We start from the raw sequence: 19,509 nt of genomic DNA on the forward strand, positions 1-19,509 counted from the left end.
TAACATGTCACCTGAGCCCCTTTATAAGTCAGACACGGGGAAGGGCTTGCAGAACTATTGTCCTGGGTTGGGACTTGTGTGTGTGTGTGTGAATGGCTGGGGCTTGTGTGTCCGAGAAAGTGAAACTCTGAAAGCTGACAGAGAAGTTAACGTTCATTGGAAGGGAGGTTGTTCACTGCTGCGTTAATGACGGTATACGTGCTGTTGTAAATTATCATTGTGAAATTATAGCTCATATGGATTGTAATTTACAATGTATTTCGGTGAATTGTTGAAAGGGACATGTGCCATGGAATAGTAGCTTTATTTTGTTCAACAATAAATACCATTCCTTTTCAGTTGGGCTTCCTGAGTTATTACAGGCTGTAAAGGCCAGTCACATAAATGCATGGATGGGCGTACTGCTCACTTAGGCTCATGAGAGTTAAAATCAGGCCTCTGTACTGCTGTATGTTCAACCTTTTTGGGAAGAAGGTGACACCAATGACTGAATGATTGCATTGATCTCAGCAAGAACCAGCAACAGGTTGTTGTGTGTGTGGTGTCTCTTGAAGACAGTGCAGCAATAGATGCTCACCTAACTTGAGGGATCAGTGGAAACTGAGAATGAGTGTTGACACCAGAGAGTGAAGTCCAGGCAGAATCTTCTACAACCATGTTGTAAGCGTGTAGAACTGGGGCTCAGCTCCAGGGCAGCCTTTGTGCTACATAAGCTTCCTGTATCTATATTTTCCTATTCAATAAATACCTTCCTTGTTCCAAACGAGGTTGGAAGCCTCTTAATATTTCCAGATGCGCTGGCCACACACAATGTCTAACACAGGTTAGGCATGGCCAGAGTATATTTCCTTCCCACAAGAAGTGCAAGTAGACAATATGGTGTTCTTTTGCTCACCAGAAGATCTGGAACCAAGACAGGCAAGTAAAATTAAGATACAGATCAGCCATGATCAAACTAAAGGACGCGAGAGGCTGTTCTTGATGCCAAAGTGATGATGTTTCAAAGTTCAACACTGGCTGTAAAGAATCTTGGGACATTGTGAAAGGCTTATTTAAATGCAAGGTCTTTCTCCCCGTCATTGGTCTGCTGCTGTGACAAATTCAATTTGGTAGCAGACCCATGGAGTTCTGTTTCCCTGTAAAGCAGTCGGCCGGCACCCCGGGTCGCCCCACTCTACATCAGCTGGCTTCTCAGAACTGCTAACCCCCCCTTCCCCAGTAGCACCAATTCCTGCAGTGTGTGTAAACTGTCCACGTGCCTGCTTTGAGTGCAGGTGGTGATGTCTGTGTGTGTCTCCAAAGTGGCTGGTTTCTCCACAGGGGTCTCTTAGCTCTGAAGAGAGCAGATGGGACATTATCACTGCATTAGCACACTTGCCCCATTGCATTCTGTCGCTGCAGTTCAGGCACTATACAAGCAGTCAGACAAGCTCAACTTGTCCATGCCCGCCCAGTTTTTAACCACGAGGCTATTCCCAGTTGCCCGCGTTTGGCCCATATCCCTCTATATTCATTTTACCCATGTAACTGTCTAAATGTTTTTTAAAAGCAAAATTGTACCCACCTCTACTGCTACCTCTGGCAGCTTGTTCCAGTCACTCACCACCCTCTGCGTGAAAAAAATACCCCTCTGGACCCTTTTGTAGCTCTCCCCTCTCACCTTAAACCTATGCCCTCGAGTTTTAGACTCCTTTCCCTTTGGGAAAAGATATTGACTATCTACCTTGTCTATGCCCCTCATTATTTTATAGACCCCTAAGCCTCCTATGCTCCTTGGAAAAAATGCCCAGTCTAGCCAGCCTCTCCTTATAACTCAAACCATCAAGTCCCAGTAGCATCCTAGTAAATCTTTTCTGCACTCTTTCTAGTTTAATAATATCTTTTCTATAATCGGGTGACCAGAACTGTACACAATATTCCAAGTGTGGCCTTACCAATGTCTTGTACAACTTCAACGAGACATTCCAACTCCTGTATTCAATGTTCTGACCAATGTGCTAAGGAAGTGTCTATGGACACATCCATCTAACATGACGCACAAATCACAGAATTCCTCATCAATATGGCACTCGCCATGGGTTCCCTGTGACACAGCCTCAATCATTTTCATGCATTCAGTTCCAAACAAATCCATCACTTTTAGTCAATACATATCCTGAGATCTGGAATTCTGCCAACTTTGTAGAGTTTAAAACATGGGCATCTGGCCATGCAAGTTCGTTTCTGCAGTTGGGAAGCCAAACTAAGAATAACAAGGTATCAATCTTGTAGTCCGCACTGGTATAAATGGATTCACATTGAAATTAAAGATCCCATAAGTTTTCATATCATCATTGCTGAACAGATCTTGCTGTTCTGGTCAAGGCGTAAGCTGCAAAGTGAGAGCCAAGTGTGGGAGTTTAGGGATGTGGAGGAGGGAGCTATTGCAGTTCTTGGGTCCCTTACGACCTCCACAGGTCCAGTGGAGGCAGAAGCTGACCAGACATGACAGGTCAGAAAGTGGTGAGACCAACAGATGCAGCTGATTGGTAATTAAGTCCGGTGGGTATTTCCAAACCATATTAAATTGTATGCCATTGTTTCGGCATGGGTAGGGAAATTTTTTTTATACAGTCTTAAAGGGTTTGGGCATGGCAGGAGAGCTTGAAGCTGTGGTTTGCTCATCTTGCTCCATGTGGGAGGCCAGGCACATTTCCAGTGCCCAAGGCCAGCATGTTTCCAGAAAGTGTATCCAGCTGCAGCTCCTGGAAGCTTGAGTTTCGGAGATGGAATGGCGGCTGGGGTCTCTGTAGAGCATCCGTGAGTCTGAGCGCATTGAGGTGGTCACACTGCAGCTGAAGGGACTTGAAGCAGTCCAAGATATAGGCAGGTAGTTCGGGAGTCGCCTGGGGTCTCGCTCACAAATTGGTATTTCATTTTGAAGGGTGTTGAGGGCGCTGTTTCCTCCAGGAAGTGCAGACAGAACCAAGCTTCTGACACCAACCTGTCTGTATGGGGGCGGGGGGGGGGGGGGGGGGGGGGGGGCATCAAGAATTCAAGGAGTTAGGCAGTAGACTCAAAAGCTGGGCCTCTCGGGTTGTAATCTCTGTTTTATGCCCAGTGCCGTATACGAGCGAGCACAAATGGGATGAATAGGGCAGATGAATGTGTGGCATAAGAGTTGGTGCAGGAGGGAGGGTTTTAGATTCCTGGATCTTTGGGACCTTTTCTGGGGAAGGTGGGACCTGGACAACCAGGACGGTTTACATCTGAACCAGCGTGGGATGAACATCCTGCAGGATGTTTTGCTAGTGCTATTGGGAGGAGTTTAAAGTAATTTGGTAGGGGGAGGGGACACAGACTGTTAACAGAATAAGGGCACAGAATCATATAGTAAAACAATCCAGTCAAAGGGACTGCAACTGTAAAATTCAAGGAGTGAGGCCAGGATGACTGGATGACTCCTACTGCAGGTAAAACAGATGAGTTGAGGGTGATGATTGATGCTGTAGCCATCAGAGACATGGACAGGGTGGATAAGGAGCAGCTGTTCCCCTTAGTTGATGGGTCAGTCACGAGAGGACATGGGTTCAAGGTGAGGGGCAGGATGTTTAGGAGGATGAGAGGAAAAACCTTTTACCAGGAGGGTAATGATCTGCAATGCGCTGCCTGGGATGGTGGCAGAGGTGGGTTGCCTCACATCCTTTAAAGTAGCTGGATGAACACTTGGCACATCATAACATTGAAGGCTATGGACCAGGTGCTGGCAGATGGGATTAGGTGGGATTCGAGGGATTGGGACAAGGTGATTGGGATTAGGTGGGAGTTCGGATGTTTTTACTTTACTTTTGTTAAATTAGTGTCACAAGTAGGCTTACATTAACACTGCAGTGAGGTTACTGTGAAAATCCCGTAGTCACCACAGTCTGGCGCCTGTTCGGGTACACTGTGGGAGAATTTAGCATGGCCAATGCACCCTAACCAGCACATCTTTCCGACTGTGGGAGGAAACCAGAGCACCCGGAGGAAACCCACGCAGACGCGGGGAGAACGTGCAAACTCCACACAGACAGGGATTCCCAAGCTGGGAATCGAACCCGGCGCTGTGAGGCAGCAGTGCTAACCGCTGCGCCCACCGTGCTGCCCCGTTTCTCACGTGTCGGTGCAGACTCGATGGGCCAAAGGGCCTGTTCTGCACTCCATGATTCAGCAAAGCCTTTAACAAAGAACACACTCTGACAGTGATCGCAGATGAGAAACAGGCGGGGTGGGGGGGGGGGGGGGGGGGGGGGCAGCAGCAGCAGGCCAAATGGCTTGATCCGGTGCATTCATTTTCCAGCAAAGACCATGGGTGATCTGGAGCTTTGCAAATGGGAGAAAGCAGCAAACGTGAGCCAGAAACACAGTGGGCTTCAAGATCCAGGTTAACAAGCATCGTGTCTGCAGGTTGCTATCAGACTGAGATTTAAACAGCCTCAAAGCTGATAACTAACATACGGAGAAAGGCAGAGTCCGTGACTGAATAATTGGATATGGAATCAGAGGGTTCAATGGGTTAACCAGCCTTTAATCAGCCTAAACAATCTTGCACTGAAATTAAAAGCAACTGCCTGTCAATAGTATTAATATTTTTTTGAATGAGAATGTGGTGGCACAGTCATTATTTTTATTGGACTTGTCAGGGAGAAAGGCCAGAGCTCGTGACCTGGTGACACAAGTTCAAACCCCACCATGGCAGCTGGCGAATTGAAAATTAGTAAGCTCAATAAATCTGGAATAAAAGGTTTGTCTCAGTAATGATGGCCGTGAAACCAGTTGCAAAATCTAAGGTCCTGTCAGGAAGGAAAACTGCTGTCCTTAACCAGTGCAGCCGAGCTGTGACTCCACACCTATAGCAACGCAGGTGATTCTCAACTGGATCTATGAAATCATAGCATCATAGAGTCCCCACAGTACAGAAGGAGGCCTGTACCGACCACAATCCCACCCAGACTTTATTCCAGCAACCCAAGCATTTACCTTGCCAATACTCCTGACACTGGGGTCAATTTAACATGGCCAATCAAACTAACCCGCACATCTTTGGACTGCGGAAGGAAACCAGAGCACCCGGAGGAAACCCACGCAGACACGGGGAGAACGTGCAAACTCCACACAGACAGTGACCCAAGCCGAGAATCGAACCCGGGTCCCCGGCACTGTGAGGCAGTAATGCTAACCACTGTGCCACCGTGCCGCCCAAATGGCCCCGCAAGTCATCCAGTTATGAAGGGAGTGAGCAGTGATGCACCTTAAATGAATGGAAATATGTCCCAGTATTGTTAGAGGGCAGAAGGAGGCCATTCGGCCCATCTTGTATGCACTGCCTCTTCAAATGAACGTCATGTCCCCGAAACAATAAATCAACTTTCCATGGATTTGTCTTCAGATGAAGCAGGGTTTGAGGCCAAAGGAATAGGAACATGGGAGTAGGAGTTGGCCATTCAGCCCATTGATCCTGCTGCACCATTCAAACAGATCATGGTTAACAATCTGCCTCTGTGCCATTTTTCCCCACCCGCTGATGTCATCAGTATCCAGAAATCTATCGCTTTCTGGTGTTGGACATGAGCTTCCATAGCCCTGTGGGGTAGAGAATTGCAAATAGATATGCCCTCTGCATGAGGAAATTCCTCCTCATCACAGTCCTAAGTGGCCTGCCCCTTATTCTGAGACTGTCTGCAGGTTATGGACTCAACAGCCGGGGGAAACGTCCAGGAGGGAATGTGAAATGTCAGAATTAGCAGTTTACATTAAGATTGCTTATGAGTGACTCAGTGCCTTTCTAGGCCACTTCTTTGATTTGGTTCATTATTGTCACATGCGTTGGTATGGGGTGAGAAGTAGTGTTGCTTGCGAGATATACAGACAAAGCATACCGTTCATAGAGAAGGAGAGGGTGCAGAATGTAGTGTTACAACCTAGCTGCAGCAGGGAAGAAGCTGTTCTTGAGTTGGTTGGTACCTGAGCTCAGATTTATGTATCTTTTCCCCGACGGAAGAAGGTGGAAGAGAGAATGTCTGGGGTGCGTGGGGTCCTTGATTATGCTGGCTGCTTTGCCGAAGCAGTTTGAATTGATTAGTGCAAGACTTTGGAGCCCCATATCCATCCGGCAAAGGAGGGTCACGGTGTTCCCTTTCCTGAAGATTTTGAATATACTGCACATGGGTATGTGTTAAACCTCGTTGCTGGAACCTAAAATGTAATTACCTGGGAAAGTTGGCAAATGCAAGTTGACAGAATATACACTTTAATTAAATTATGGACAGAATGTTTACTGCCTCATTCCCCCTGGACAAACCAAAGACGTCCCATAATTATGCAGCTTTCCCTTGTCTGACAAGGACAGGAATGCGAAGGGAACAGAAGCCTTTGTGAATTGGGCAGAGCCTGTCAATGAGTTGGAACACAAAGACACTTTCACTGACAACAAATGAAGTGGGCTAATTAGCCATTTAATGGAATATTCCTTGGATTCAATTAGAAGCTAAATGCAGCGGAAGTATTGCAATAACATTGACAAGAAATCTGGTGAAGTGGAAGCGTCAGTTTAGCACTTTTCTCAAAATGGCAAAACACACACCTGGAAAATGCAGCATGCCGACGGACTAACCAACGGCTGTCAATGTTCCCTCTCCATGAGGGAACAGTTCCGATCCTATTAATCCAACTTGTATCCACCCTTTAAACAAGACTTACAGGAGGGTCCACACTGTCCTTGACTGCCTGTTTTCATTGTGCTCCACCATTCTCTGGTGATTTTAAACACTTGCATTATATCACCCTGTCACTTGCTTCATTCCTTAAGAAAAACAATAGTTCAGCCCCCGAACGGTTGACTTTTAAATCCCACCCCTGTCCTCCAATTTTATTTGCTGTGCTTTCAATAGCCTTATCAACCCGAGGTGCTGCCTTTAGCCATTTTGTGAACTTGTTGTTCTTCTGGAGAATTAGCTGGGATTTGAGAAGAAATCAAGGATTAGAACAGCGCTGGGGAGAATGATTGTCACGGAGGTCGGTGAAGGGCTAGGGTTCACCGTCTGAAAGGATGATGGAGGCAAAAGCCCATCACCAGTTGCCCTCGGAGGGCAGTTGAGAGTCAACCACATTGCTGTGGTTCTGGAGTCACATGTAGGCCAGACCGGGTAAGGACAGCAGATTTCCTTCGTGAAAGGACATCAGTGAAGCAGACAATCGACAATGGTTTCATGGTCATCAGTAGATTCTGAATTCCAGATGTGGGATTGTGCAGTGCACGTCTCGGCTGATGCGTTGACTGCGACAGTTACAGAAACAATGTGGCCCCTTTCAATGACGTGCCAAGGGGACGTCTCTGAGATGCCATAAGACAAAGAAGCACGAGAATGCTGCTTTCTTTTATCCAATCAAAGTTCCCAGCAGGGGCAGACAAGGCCCACTTTTTTTAAATCCATTTTAAAAATGAGTTACTCTTGGGAAAGCTGCTGGCTGCCGCTGCTCCCTGGAAGCTCGAGCTAAATCTAAACGCTGTGTGATTCCACCAGCTACGAGAAATCCAGTTAACTAATCACGCTGTGTCTGTGAAAATCAAATAAAAATACTCAACCGGATGATCGGAATCTAACTTTCTGCAAAACGACCTTTCAGATCATGGCACGTGTGGATAATCAAGAGGCTGTCCGCCTTGTGAAAAGTTTCTCAGATTATTGCCCGTGTACGAAAAGTCAAAAGCTGCTTTTTACCTTAGCGGAAGGGACTCCCTCAGGGGGACGACAGTGCAAGATAATCTTCCCTTCCAGGGGAACCTCTTTTGCCTGTGGATCTTGCTCAAAGTTCTTCCTCAAATCTGTTGGGAAGAAACGTGTAATCAAAATAATATCTTGCGGTAAAGGCAAAATACTGCAGATGCAGCAATCTGAAACAAAAACATAAAATGCCGGGAAAACTCTGTCGGGGGGAGAATAGAGCCAACATTTTAGAAACATAGAGACAGAAGATAGGAGCAGGAGGAGGCCATTTGGCCCTTCGAGCCTGCTCCATCATTCATCATGATCATGGCTGATGGTCCAACTCAATAGCCTGATCCTGCTTTCTCCCCATAACATTTGATCCCATTCGCCCCAAGTGCTATATCTAGCCGCCTTTTGAGTCTGGATGACCCTTTGTCAAAATATATTTGGAACTCCTGACTAACTTGCACTCCCAGTCCAGAGTTGAAGCTTCAGATCCCACCATGACTCTCTCAAGCACCCCCTTGGCTGACACCGTTTGCCGTGGCATGCGCTGTGAATGCCCGTGTGGGTGGGGTATCAACAGATGCATCGTGCCGATGAATCTGTCCACAGCGAGAGCCAGCATCGTAGAGGAGGGGAAAGCAATGGGAGTGGGCTTAATTGGATAGCTCAATTGGGGCGCGGGGGTCGGGGGGGGGGGGGGAATTGCACAGCTGTGGAGAAAGGGCTGGAGAGTGGGACCAGTTGGAGAACTCTTTCAAAGAATTGCCACAGGTGTGATGGGCCCACCAACCTCCTCCTTTGCTGTCTCATTCTACCATTTCAATCATTTTGAGAATTGACATTGATTATAAAGGATGAATACGGCTTCCAAGGTCTTATGAACCTTATTGTAAAAAAATAAGGAGCCAAATTCTTTGCAAAGGAAATAAACTGTCGGGGAAATGATTTTATTCACAGTGTTCGGTGACAGTTAGTGGAGAAAATTGATCCATGACTATCTTCTCAGGATAACAAAAGATGGGCAGTAAAAATGCTGGTCTTGCCAGCAACACTCACCTGAGAATTTAAAATAAAGCAATTATCAAATGGTGATGCAACTAAAGTTTATTTATTAGTCACAAGTAAGGCTTACATCAACACTGCAATGAAGTTACTGTGAAAGTCTCCTACTCGCCACACTCTGGTGCCTATTTGGGACAATGCACCTAGCCAGCAACTGTGGGAGGAAACCCACACAGACACGGGGAGAATGTGCAAACTCCACACAGTGACCCAAGTCGGGAATTGAACTCGGGACCCTGGTGCTGTGAGGCAGCAGTGCTAACCACTGTGCTACCAGGCCATCCCTGCAGTAACGCATGGACGAAATGTCCATATTTTGACCTCAACAAAATGCAAAGAGGGAGAAACTCATGGTGTCAATGATGAGTTCATGCAGTGTGCTGCTCAGGGGTTTATTGGTATTGTCACTGGACTCTGATTCAAATCCCACCATGGCAGAAATCTGAATTCAGTAAGAATCTGGAATTCTAGTCTTTTGATGACGTTGTTGTAAAAACCCATCTGGTTCACTGATGTCCTTCAGGTAAGGAAATATGTCTTTCTTACCTGGTCTGACCTCCAAGTGACTCCAGATCCACAGCAATGAAATAATAATTTCAATGCCTTAAATGCCCTCAGGAATGGGCAATAAATGCTGGTCCTTAAATGCTGGTCCAGCCAGCGATGCCTACATCCCATGAACGAATAAAAAAAAGTCACAGTTATCGAGTCACTGCGGCAGGGAATTCCATGCCAGTAGTCTGTAGAGCAATCCATTCAGTCCCATCCCTTCGTTCTAACCCCATTGCCGTCACGCTCCATTCTATTCATTTTTGAAATTGTCCATTGTGTTTCCACCACTCTTGGTGGTTCCAAGTCACCACCACCCACTGTGTCAAGTCAATGATCCCTGTTGTGTGTATGTTTCATCAGCTAATGGGAACAGCTCTTGTTTGTCTACTGTGTCTAAACCTGTCAAACATGTACAGCACATCAAAATCCCTCCTCAATCTCCCTTTTCCCTGGAGAACAACCAGCACCCCACCAACCCAAACCTGCTGCCAAAAATCTTCCATCCCTGGAACCATTTTCCTAAACCTTTTCTGCATCCTCTCACATATTCCCAAATTCTTCCCAAAGTGTGACGGCCAGAGCCTTTCACAAAACCATGTTGACTCTGCCTGATTACCTTTGAACCAGGGTTTCCCTGCTGTAGCTTCTTTAAAAACACCTCCTCCCATTTTCCCGTCAACAGGGTAACAGTTTCAGCTCACTGACCTTCACCATGAGGTTATCGATTAAATCTCTCATTGCAAAATATTAGGTCTAATACTGCCCACCCTCCGGTTAGCTCCAGAAAGAGCGAGATTGTATTCCAGGTGAGATGTAGAACAAGACATTGACTTTCTGATTATTATTACATGACCAGGCGGATCAACTTTGACATGGACTTAAATCCACAAAGAGAGTAAGAGATAGGTAATGCTGCTTACTCGGTGACAATTTTTTACAAGCGCCACACTTGCTCCATAATTTCGCAGGAGGGTCTCTCCTTCTTCCCTCCCCAAACCAACGAAATCGACTGGACTGATTCATTGCCACAATGAGTTTTGAATTGGACAAACAATCGCGAAGAGTGTGGTGGATGCTGAGAATCGAACATGAGGAGATGAACAGAAATCACAGCCCACCAGCCATGGCAACTGGAGTGACAGTGTTTGCAGTAGTTATGGTTCTTTTGCTAAATGTGGAAATGCTGATTTCATGTGAATCCTCTTAACGCCCTCTTCTGAACTATCATCACTCTTGATTATGGCGTCTTGCAAACATCAATTTTACTCAGAATGCCATAGGATAATGGACTGCCCAACAGGATTTAGGAAGGCAACATGCATTCTGAAGGCTTTGAAGTGTCTAATCGGAGCAAATCCGTTGCAATTTATGACGCTCACATGTCTGTTCTTAGCAGAAAGTGCCTGACTTCCTAAGCGGCATCAGCATCATCTGTGTATGTCTCAGCATTTCATTGTCATTTTTTTGCTCTTTGGAACACTTTGGCCATGTGACACAGAGCAAAGAACTCCAACTGGATTCACGAACAGGCTGGTTACTGTGGGCATACGCGTAGAGTGCCATGCCATGCAAACACTGACACATGCCCAAGGAGCTGCTGCAAATACTGACACGCTCCATGGCCTCCTGTAAATGGCACACTGGGAGATCACCTGTAAACATAACACACTCCCGAGGACCTCCTGTAACGACTTGACCCCCCTCAAGGGCTCCCTGTAAATACAGACACATTCCCAGGGATTATTGATACTGAGAGGTCCGAAAGACCCCCTGTAAATACTGACACACTCTCTCGGGACCCCCTGTAAATACTGACACACTCTCTCGGGACCCCCTGTAAATATTGACGCACTCCCTTTGGGACCCCCTGTAAATACTGACACACTCCCCGGGACCCCCCTGTAAATACTGACACACTCTCTCGGGACCCCCTGTAAATACCGGCACACTCTCTCGGGAGCCCCTGTAAATACTGGCACACTCTCTCGGGACCCCCTGTAAATACTGGCACACTCTCTCGGGACCCCCTGTAAATACTGACACACTCCCCGGGGACCCCCTGTAAATACTGGCACACTCTCTCGGGACCCCCTGTAAATATTGACGCATTCCCTTTGGGACCCCCTGTAAATACTGACACACTCCACGGGGACCCCCTGTAAATACTGACACACTCTCTCGGGACCCCCTGTAAATACTGGCACACTCTCTCGGGACCCCCTGTAAATACTGACACACTCCCGGGGACCCCCTGTAATTACTGACACACTCTCTCGGGACCCCCTGTAAATACTGGCACACTCTCTCGGGACCCCCTGTAAATACTGGCACACTCTCTCGGGACTCCCTGTAAATACTGACACACTCTCTCGGGACCCCCTGTAAATACTGGCACACTCCCCGGGGACCCCCTGTAAATACTGACACACTCTCTCGGGACCCCCTGTAAATACTGACACACTCCCCGGGACCCCCTGTAAATACTGACACACTCCCGGGGACCCCCTGTAAATACTGACACACTCCCCGGGACCCCCCTGTAAATACTGACACACTCCCCGGGGACCCCCTGTAAATACTGACACATTCCCCGGGACCCCCCTGTAAATACTGACACACACCCCGGGGACCCTCTGTAAATACTGACACACTCCCCTGGGACCCCTTGTAAATACTGACACACTCTCTCGGAACCCCCTGTAAATACTGACACACTCCCCGGGGACCCCCTGTAAATACTGACATACTCTCTCGGGACCCCCTGTATATACTGACACACTCCCCCGGGGACCCCCTGTAAATCTGACACACTCCCCGGGACCCCCCTGTAAATACTGACACACTCTCTCGGGACCCCCTGTAAATACTGACACACTCTCTCGGGACCCCCTGTAAATACTGACACACTCCCCTGGGACCCCCTGTAAATACTGACACACTCCCCCGGGGACCCCCTGTAAATACTGACACACTCCCCGGGACCCCCCTGTAAATACTGACACACTCTCTCGGGACCCCTTGTAAATACTGACACACTCTCTCGGGACCCCCTGAAAATACTGACACACTCTCTCGGAACCCCCTGTAAATACTGACGCACTCCCTTTGGGACCCCCTGTAAATACTGACATGTTTTCTCTCGACCCCTTGTAAATACTGACACACTCTCTTGGGACCCCCTGTAAATACTGACACACTCTCTCGGGACCCCTTGTAAATACTGACACACTCTCTCGGGACCCCCTGAAAATACTGACACACTCTCTCGGAACCCCCTGTAAATACTGACACACTCCCCGGGGACCCCCTGTAAATACTGACACACTCCCCTGGGACCCCTTGTAAATACTGACACACTCCCCGGGGACCCCCTGTAAATACTGTCACACTCCCCGGGGACCCCCTGTAAATACTGACACACTCTCTTGGGACCCCCCTGTAAATACTGACACACTCCCCTGGGACCCCTTGTAAATACTGACACACTCTCTCGGGACCCCCTGTAAATACTGACACACTCTCTCGGGATCCCCTGTAAATACCGGCACACTCTCTCGGGACCCCCTGTAAATACTGACGTACTCCCTTTAGGACCCCCTGTAAATACTGACACACTCCCCGGGACCCCCCTGTAAATTCTGACACACTCCCCTGGGACCCCTTGTAAATACTGACACACTCCCCGGGGAGCCCCTGTAAATACTGACACACTCCCCTGGGACCCCTTGTAAATACTGACACACTCTCTCGGGACCCGCTGTAAATACTGACACACTCCCCTGGGACCCCTTGTAAATACTGACACACTCTCTCGGGACCCCCTGTAAATACTGACACACTCTCTCGGGACCCCCTGTAAATATTGACGCACTCCCTTTGGGACCCCCTGTAAATACTGACACACTCCCCGGGACCCCCCGTAAATACTGACACACTCCCCTGGGACAGCTTGTAAATACTGACACACTCTCCCGGGACCCCCTGTAAATCCCGGCACACTCTCTCGGGACCCCCTGTAAATACTGACACACTCTCTCGGGACCCCCTGTAAATATTGACGCACTCCCTTTGGGACCCCCTGTAAATACTGACACACTCCCCGGGACCCCCCTGTAAATACTGACACACTCCCCTGGGACCCCTTGTAAATACTGACACACTCCCCGGGGACCCCCTGTAAATACTGACACACTCCCCTGGGACCCCTTGTAAATACTGACACACTCTCTCAGGACCCCCTGTAAATACCGGCACACTCTCTCGGGACCCCCTATAAATATTGACGCACTCCCTTTGGGACCCCCTGTAAATACTGACACACTCCCCTGGGACCCCTTGTAAATGCTGACACACTCTCTCGGGACCCCCTGTAAATACTGACACACTCCCTTTGGGACCCCCTGTAAATACTGACACACTCCCCGGGACCCCCCTGTAAATACTGACACACTCCCCTGGGACCCCTTGTAAATACCGGCACACTCTCTCAGGACCCCCTGTAAATATTGACGCACTCCCCTGGGACCCTTGTAAATACCGGCACACTCTCTCGGGACCCCCTGTAAATATTGACGCACTCCCTTTGGGAGCCCCTGTAAATACTGACACACTCTCTCGGGATCCCCTGTAAATACTGACACACTCTCTCGGGACCCCCTGTAAATATTGACGCACTCCCTTTGGGACCACCTGTAAATACTGACACACTCCCCGGGACCCCCCGTAAATACTGACACACTCCCCTGGGACAGCTTGTAAATACTGACACACTCTCCCGGGACCCCCTGTAAATCCCGGCACACTCTCTCGGGACCCCCTGTAAATACCGGCACACTCTCTCGGGACCCCCTGTAAATATTGACGCACTCCCTTTGGGACCCCCTGTAAATACTGACACACTCCCCGGGACCCCCCTGTAAATACTGACACACTCCCCTGGGACCCCTTGTAAATACTGACACACTCCTCGGGGACCCCCTGTAAATACTGACACACTCCCCTGGGACCCCTTTTAAATACTGACACACTCTCTCGGGACCCCCTGTAAATACCGGCACACTCTCTTGGGACCCCCTGTAAATACTGACACACTCTCTCGGGACCCCCTGTAAATACTGGCACACTCCCCGGGGACCCCCTGTAAATACTGACACACTCTCTCGGGACCCCCTGTAAATACTGACACACTCCCCGGGACCCCCTGTAAATACTGACACACTCCCGGGGACCCCCTGTAAATACTGACACACTCCCCGGGACCCCCCTGTAAATACTGACACACTCCCCGGGGACCCCCTGTAAATACTGACACATTCCCCGGGTCCCCCCTGTAAATACTGACACACACCCCGGGGACCCTCTGTAAATACTGACACACTCCCCTGGGACCCCTTGTAAATACTGACACACTCTCTCGGAACCCCCTGTAAATACTGACACACTCCCCGGGGACCCCCTGTAAATACTGACATACTCTCTCGGGACCCCCTGTATATACTGACACACTCCCCCGGGGACCCCCTGTAAATCTGACACACTCCCCGGGACCCCCCTGTAAATACTGACACACTCTCTCGGGACCCCCTGTAAATACTGACACACTCTCTCGGGACCCCCTGTAAATACTGACACACTCCCCTGGGACCCCCTGTAAATACTGACACACTCCCCCGGGGACCCCCTGTAAATACTGACACACTCCCCGGGACCCCCCTGTAAATACTGACACACTCTCTCGGGACCCCTTGTAAATACTGACACACTCTCTCGGGACCCCCTGAAAATACTGACACACTCTCTCGGAATCCCCTGTAAATACTGACGCACTCCCTTTGGGACCCCCTGTAAATACTGACATGTTTTCTCTCGACCCCTTGTAAATACTGACACACTCTCTTGGGACCCCCTGTAAATACTGACACACTCTCTCGGGACCCCTTGTAAATACTGACACACTCTCTCGGGACCCCCTGAAAATACTGACACACTCTCTCGGAACCCCCTGTAAATACTGACACACTCCCCGGGGACCCCCTGTAAATACTGACACACTCCCCTGGGACCCCTTGTAAATACTGACACACTCCCCGGGGACCCCCTGTAAATACTGTCACACTCCCCGGGGACCCCCTGTAAATACTGACACACTCTCTCGGGACCCCCCTGTAAATACTGACACACTCCCCTGGGACCCCTTGTAAATACTGACACACTCTCTCGGGACCCCCTGTAAATACTGACACACTCTCTCGGGACCCCCTGTGAATACCGGCACACTCTCTCGGGACCCCCTGTAAATACTGACGTACTCCCTTTAGGACCCCCTGTAAATACTGACACACTCCCCGGGACCCCCCTGTAAATTCTGACACACTACCCTGGGACCCCTTGTAAATACTGACACACTCCCCGGGGAGCCCCTGTAAATACTGACACACTCCCCTGGGACCCCTTGTAAATACTGACACTCTCTCTCGGGACCCGCTGTAAATACTGACACACTCCCCTGGGACCCCTTGTAAATACTGACACACTCTCTCGGGACCCCCTGTAAATACTGACACACTCTCTCGGGACCCCCTGTAAATATTGACGCACTCCCTTTGGGACCCCCTGTAAATACTGACACACTCCCCGGGACCCCCCGTAAATACTGACACACTCCCCTGGGACAGCTTGTAAATACTGACACACTCTCCCGGGACCCCCTGTAAATCCCGGCACACTCTCTCGGGACCCCCTGTAAATACCGGCACACTCTCTCGGGACCCCCTGTAAATATTGACGCACTCCCTTTGGGACCCCCTGTAAATACTGACACACTCCCCGGGACCCCCCTGTAAATACTGACACACTCCCCTGGGACCCCTTGTAAATACTGACACACTCCCCGGGGACCCCCTGTAAATACTGACACACTCCCCTGGGACCCCTTGTAAATACTGACACACTCTCTCGGGACCCCCTGTAAATACCGGCACACTCTCTCGGGACCCCCTATAAATATTGACGCACTCCCTTTGGGACCCCCTGTAAATACTGACAAACTCCCCTGGGACCCCTTGTAAATACTGACACACTCTCTCGGGACCCCCTGTAAATACTGACACACTCCCTTTGGGACCCCCTGTAAATACTGACACACTCCCCGGGACCCCCCTGTAAATACTGACACACTCCCCTGGGACCCCTTGTAAATACCGGCACACTCTCTCAGGACCCCCTGTAAATATTGACGCACTCCCCTGGGACCCTTGTAAATACCGGCACACTCTCTCGGGACCCCCTGTAAATATTGACGCACTCCCTTTGGGAGCCCCTGTAAATACTGACACACTCTCTCGGGATCCCCTGTAAATACTGACACACTCTCTCGGGACCCCCTGTAAATATTGACGCACTCCCTTTGGGACCCCCTGTAAATACTGACACACTCCCCGGGACCCCCCGTAAATACTGACACACTCCCCTGGGACAGCTTGTAAATACTGACACACTCTCCCGGGACCCCCTGTAAATCCCGGCAGACTCTCTCGGGACCCCCTGTAAATACCGGCACACTCTCTCGGGACCCCCTGTAAATATTGACGCACTCCCTTTGGGACCCCCTGTAAATACTGACACACTCCCCGGGACCCCCCTGTAAATACTGACACACTCCCCTGGGACCCCTTGTAAATACTGACACACTCCCCGGGGACCCCCTGTAAATACTGACACACTCCCCTGGGACCCCTTGTAAATACTGACACACTCTCTCGGGACCCCCTGTAAATACCGGCACGCTCTCTCGGGACCCCCTATAAATATTGACGCACTCCCTTTGGGACCCCCTGTAAATACTGACACACTCCCCTGGGACCCCTTGTAAATACTGACACACTCTCTCGGGACCCCCTGTAAATACTGACACACTCCCTTTGGGACCCCCTGTAAATACTGACACACTCCCCGGGACCCCCCTGTAAATACTGACACACTCCCCTGGGACCCCTTGTAAATACCGGCACACTCTCTCAGGACCCCCTGTAAATATTGACGCACTCCCCTGGGACCCTTGTAAATACCGGCACACTCTCTCGGGACCCCCTGTAAATATTGACGCACTCCCTTTGGGAGCCCCTGTAAATACTGACACACTCTCTCGGGATCCCCTGTAAATATTGACGCACTCCCTTTGGGACCCCCTGTAAATACTGACACACTCTCTCGGGACCCCCTGTAAATACTGACACACTCTCTCGGGACCCCCTGTAAATACTGACACACTCCCCTGGGACCCCTTGTAAATACTGACACACTCCCCGGGGACCCCCTGTAAATACTGACACACTTCCCTGGGACCCCTTGTAAATACTGGCACACTCTCTCGGGATCCCCTGTAAATACTGGCACGCTCCCTCGGGACTCCCTTGTAAATACTGACACATTCTTAACGAGCTTTTTTCCCAACTTCCAAATTACTGCGTCAGATCACAAAGAAAAATAGTAAATAAAACTGCTTAATATTTGTCAGCAGAAATAATGTGAGGTGAGTAAAAATATCACTGCAAAATGGAGAAAATAAGGAGTGCTTGCCGAGAATGAGGTCCGGTCGTGAACCATGACGTTTTGCACAGCTGGGGTCGCACTCTCAGGAAGCGGTTGGTTTTTCTGTTTGGTATAGAAGGAGGCCAGGACTGTTGGAGATACGAGCTGGCTAAAAAGGGTGTAAAACCTGAACAACTCGGGGACACTAAAGAGCTGGGTGCTTTCCCAGGAGTGGACAAACCGGGATGTTGCTGATCGGTCAGTTAAAAAGGAACTCTGGGAAGCTACGTCATCGGTACGGTCGTGACCTGAGAGGGAAAGGGTTCGCGGGAAGGTGTCTTGCCGAGGTTAGCGGAAGGTGCCTCGCTCGAGGTCAACGGCAGCCACGAAGTTCAAAGGTTAAAGCTGTCGGACAAGAGTCCTCAATTACCCTGCGTGAATAAAGTCAGACTGTGTAGCTACGCAGTGCCACACTTGTGCAGGGAGTGATGCGGGCAATAGCGGTCCTGCAAGATGCATCTTTGCATCGGCTATTTAAAGTAAAATTTACTTTTTTATTTGAATTATCATTCGCCTGTTGATTCATGCCTAATTTACCTTGACTCTGATTTAAACTAACAGTAAACAAGGGAAGAAATTACAGGTATAACCAACACCTGCTCCCATTTCTTGTGAGCTTCAGGTAAATTGCAAATAAAGGGGAACAAATCATCCCCGGTTTTGTACGCCCTGTCCAATCTTATCTTCCGTCCAAGTCAAGTCAATGGAAAAGAAAATCGAGCGAGGAGTGAAACAGGCTGAGAAATCTCTATCGTCAGCTTTCAATCATTTTGAAAGATCTGTGTTACGAAAAAAAAGACACATGACTTGCGGTGGTTAGCACTGCTGCCTCAACAGTGCCAGGGACCCCGGTTCAATTCTGGCCTTGGGGGTGGACTGTCTGTGTGGAGTTTGCACGTTCTCCCAGTGTAATGACTTCAATCAGGCCATTCAGGTTGGCCTATTGGAATATGAACTCCCTGATTAAGGAGTTAATCGATGGGCCAATCAGGTAGTCTTTTCCTTGCATTTAACCGGGAGCGTCAGTTCCTCTGGCATTCCCCAAGGTAGACTGCCGACTGCTAGCACTCTGTGTACTGCTGTTAGAATTGTAAATAAAGGGATGTTGGTGAAGGGACTTCTGCCTCCGAAGACTTATTACACCCTGTTTCTGTGCGGATTGCCCCTGGGTGTCCCAGTTTCCTCCCACACTCCAAAGATGGGCGGGTTAGTTGGGTTGGCCATGCTCAATTGCCCCTTAGTGTTGGGGGGATTAGCAGGGTAAATACATGGGGTTATGGGGATAGGGCCCTGGGTGGGATTGTTGGTGCAGGCTCAATGGGCGAATGGCCTCCTTCTGTAGTATCGGGATTCTATGATCCGACTGCACCGAGCAGAGAAGGGAAATATCCTGCCTGATTTCCGGTGGAAACGACATCTTGGAAGTGCTTGTTCTGGAATGCTTGTGGTTATAAGTCTGTCAAAGTACAGAAAGTGGCCTATGCATTATTCAGGCCCTGGAGGTGGCCTGCACACTGTAATTCACACATTCGCAATGTGGAATTATTCAGGGAGAATCACAGTTTGATGGACT

At 49.3% G+C, this 19,509-nt stretch overlaps 1 protein-coding gene across 4 annotated transcripts in view; it reads right to left on the reverse strand.

Annotated features, from left to right (window-relative positions):
• Positions 1–19,509, reverse strand: part of LOC144510159 (netrin receptor UNC5D-like) — a 558,422-nt gene that overhangs the window by 138,079 nt on the left and 400,834 nt on the right. For all 4 annotated transcript variants that reach the window (XM_078239549.1, XM_078239553.1, XM_078239552.1 and 1 more), the window contains one exon: positions 7,740–7,843. In XM_078239549.1, coding sequence (XP_078095675.1) covers positions 7,740–7,843 — 104 coding nt within the window. The remainder of the gene's footprint in view (positions 1–7,739; positions 7,844–19,509) is intronic.

The sequence above is a fragment of the Mustelus asterias genome, chromosome 22, assembly GCF_964213995.1.
Source record: "Mustelus asterias chromosome 22, sMusAst1.hap1.1, whole genome shotgun sequence".
Classification (NCBI taxonomy): Eukaryota; Metazoa; Chordata; class Chondrichthyes; order Carcharhiniformes; family Triakidae; genus Mustelus; species Mustelus asterias.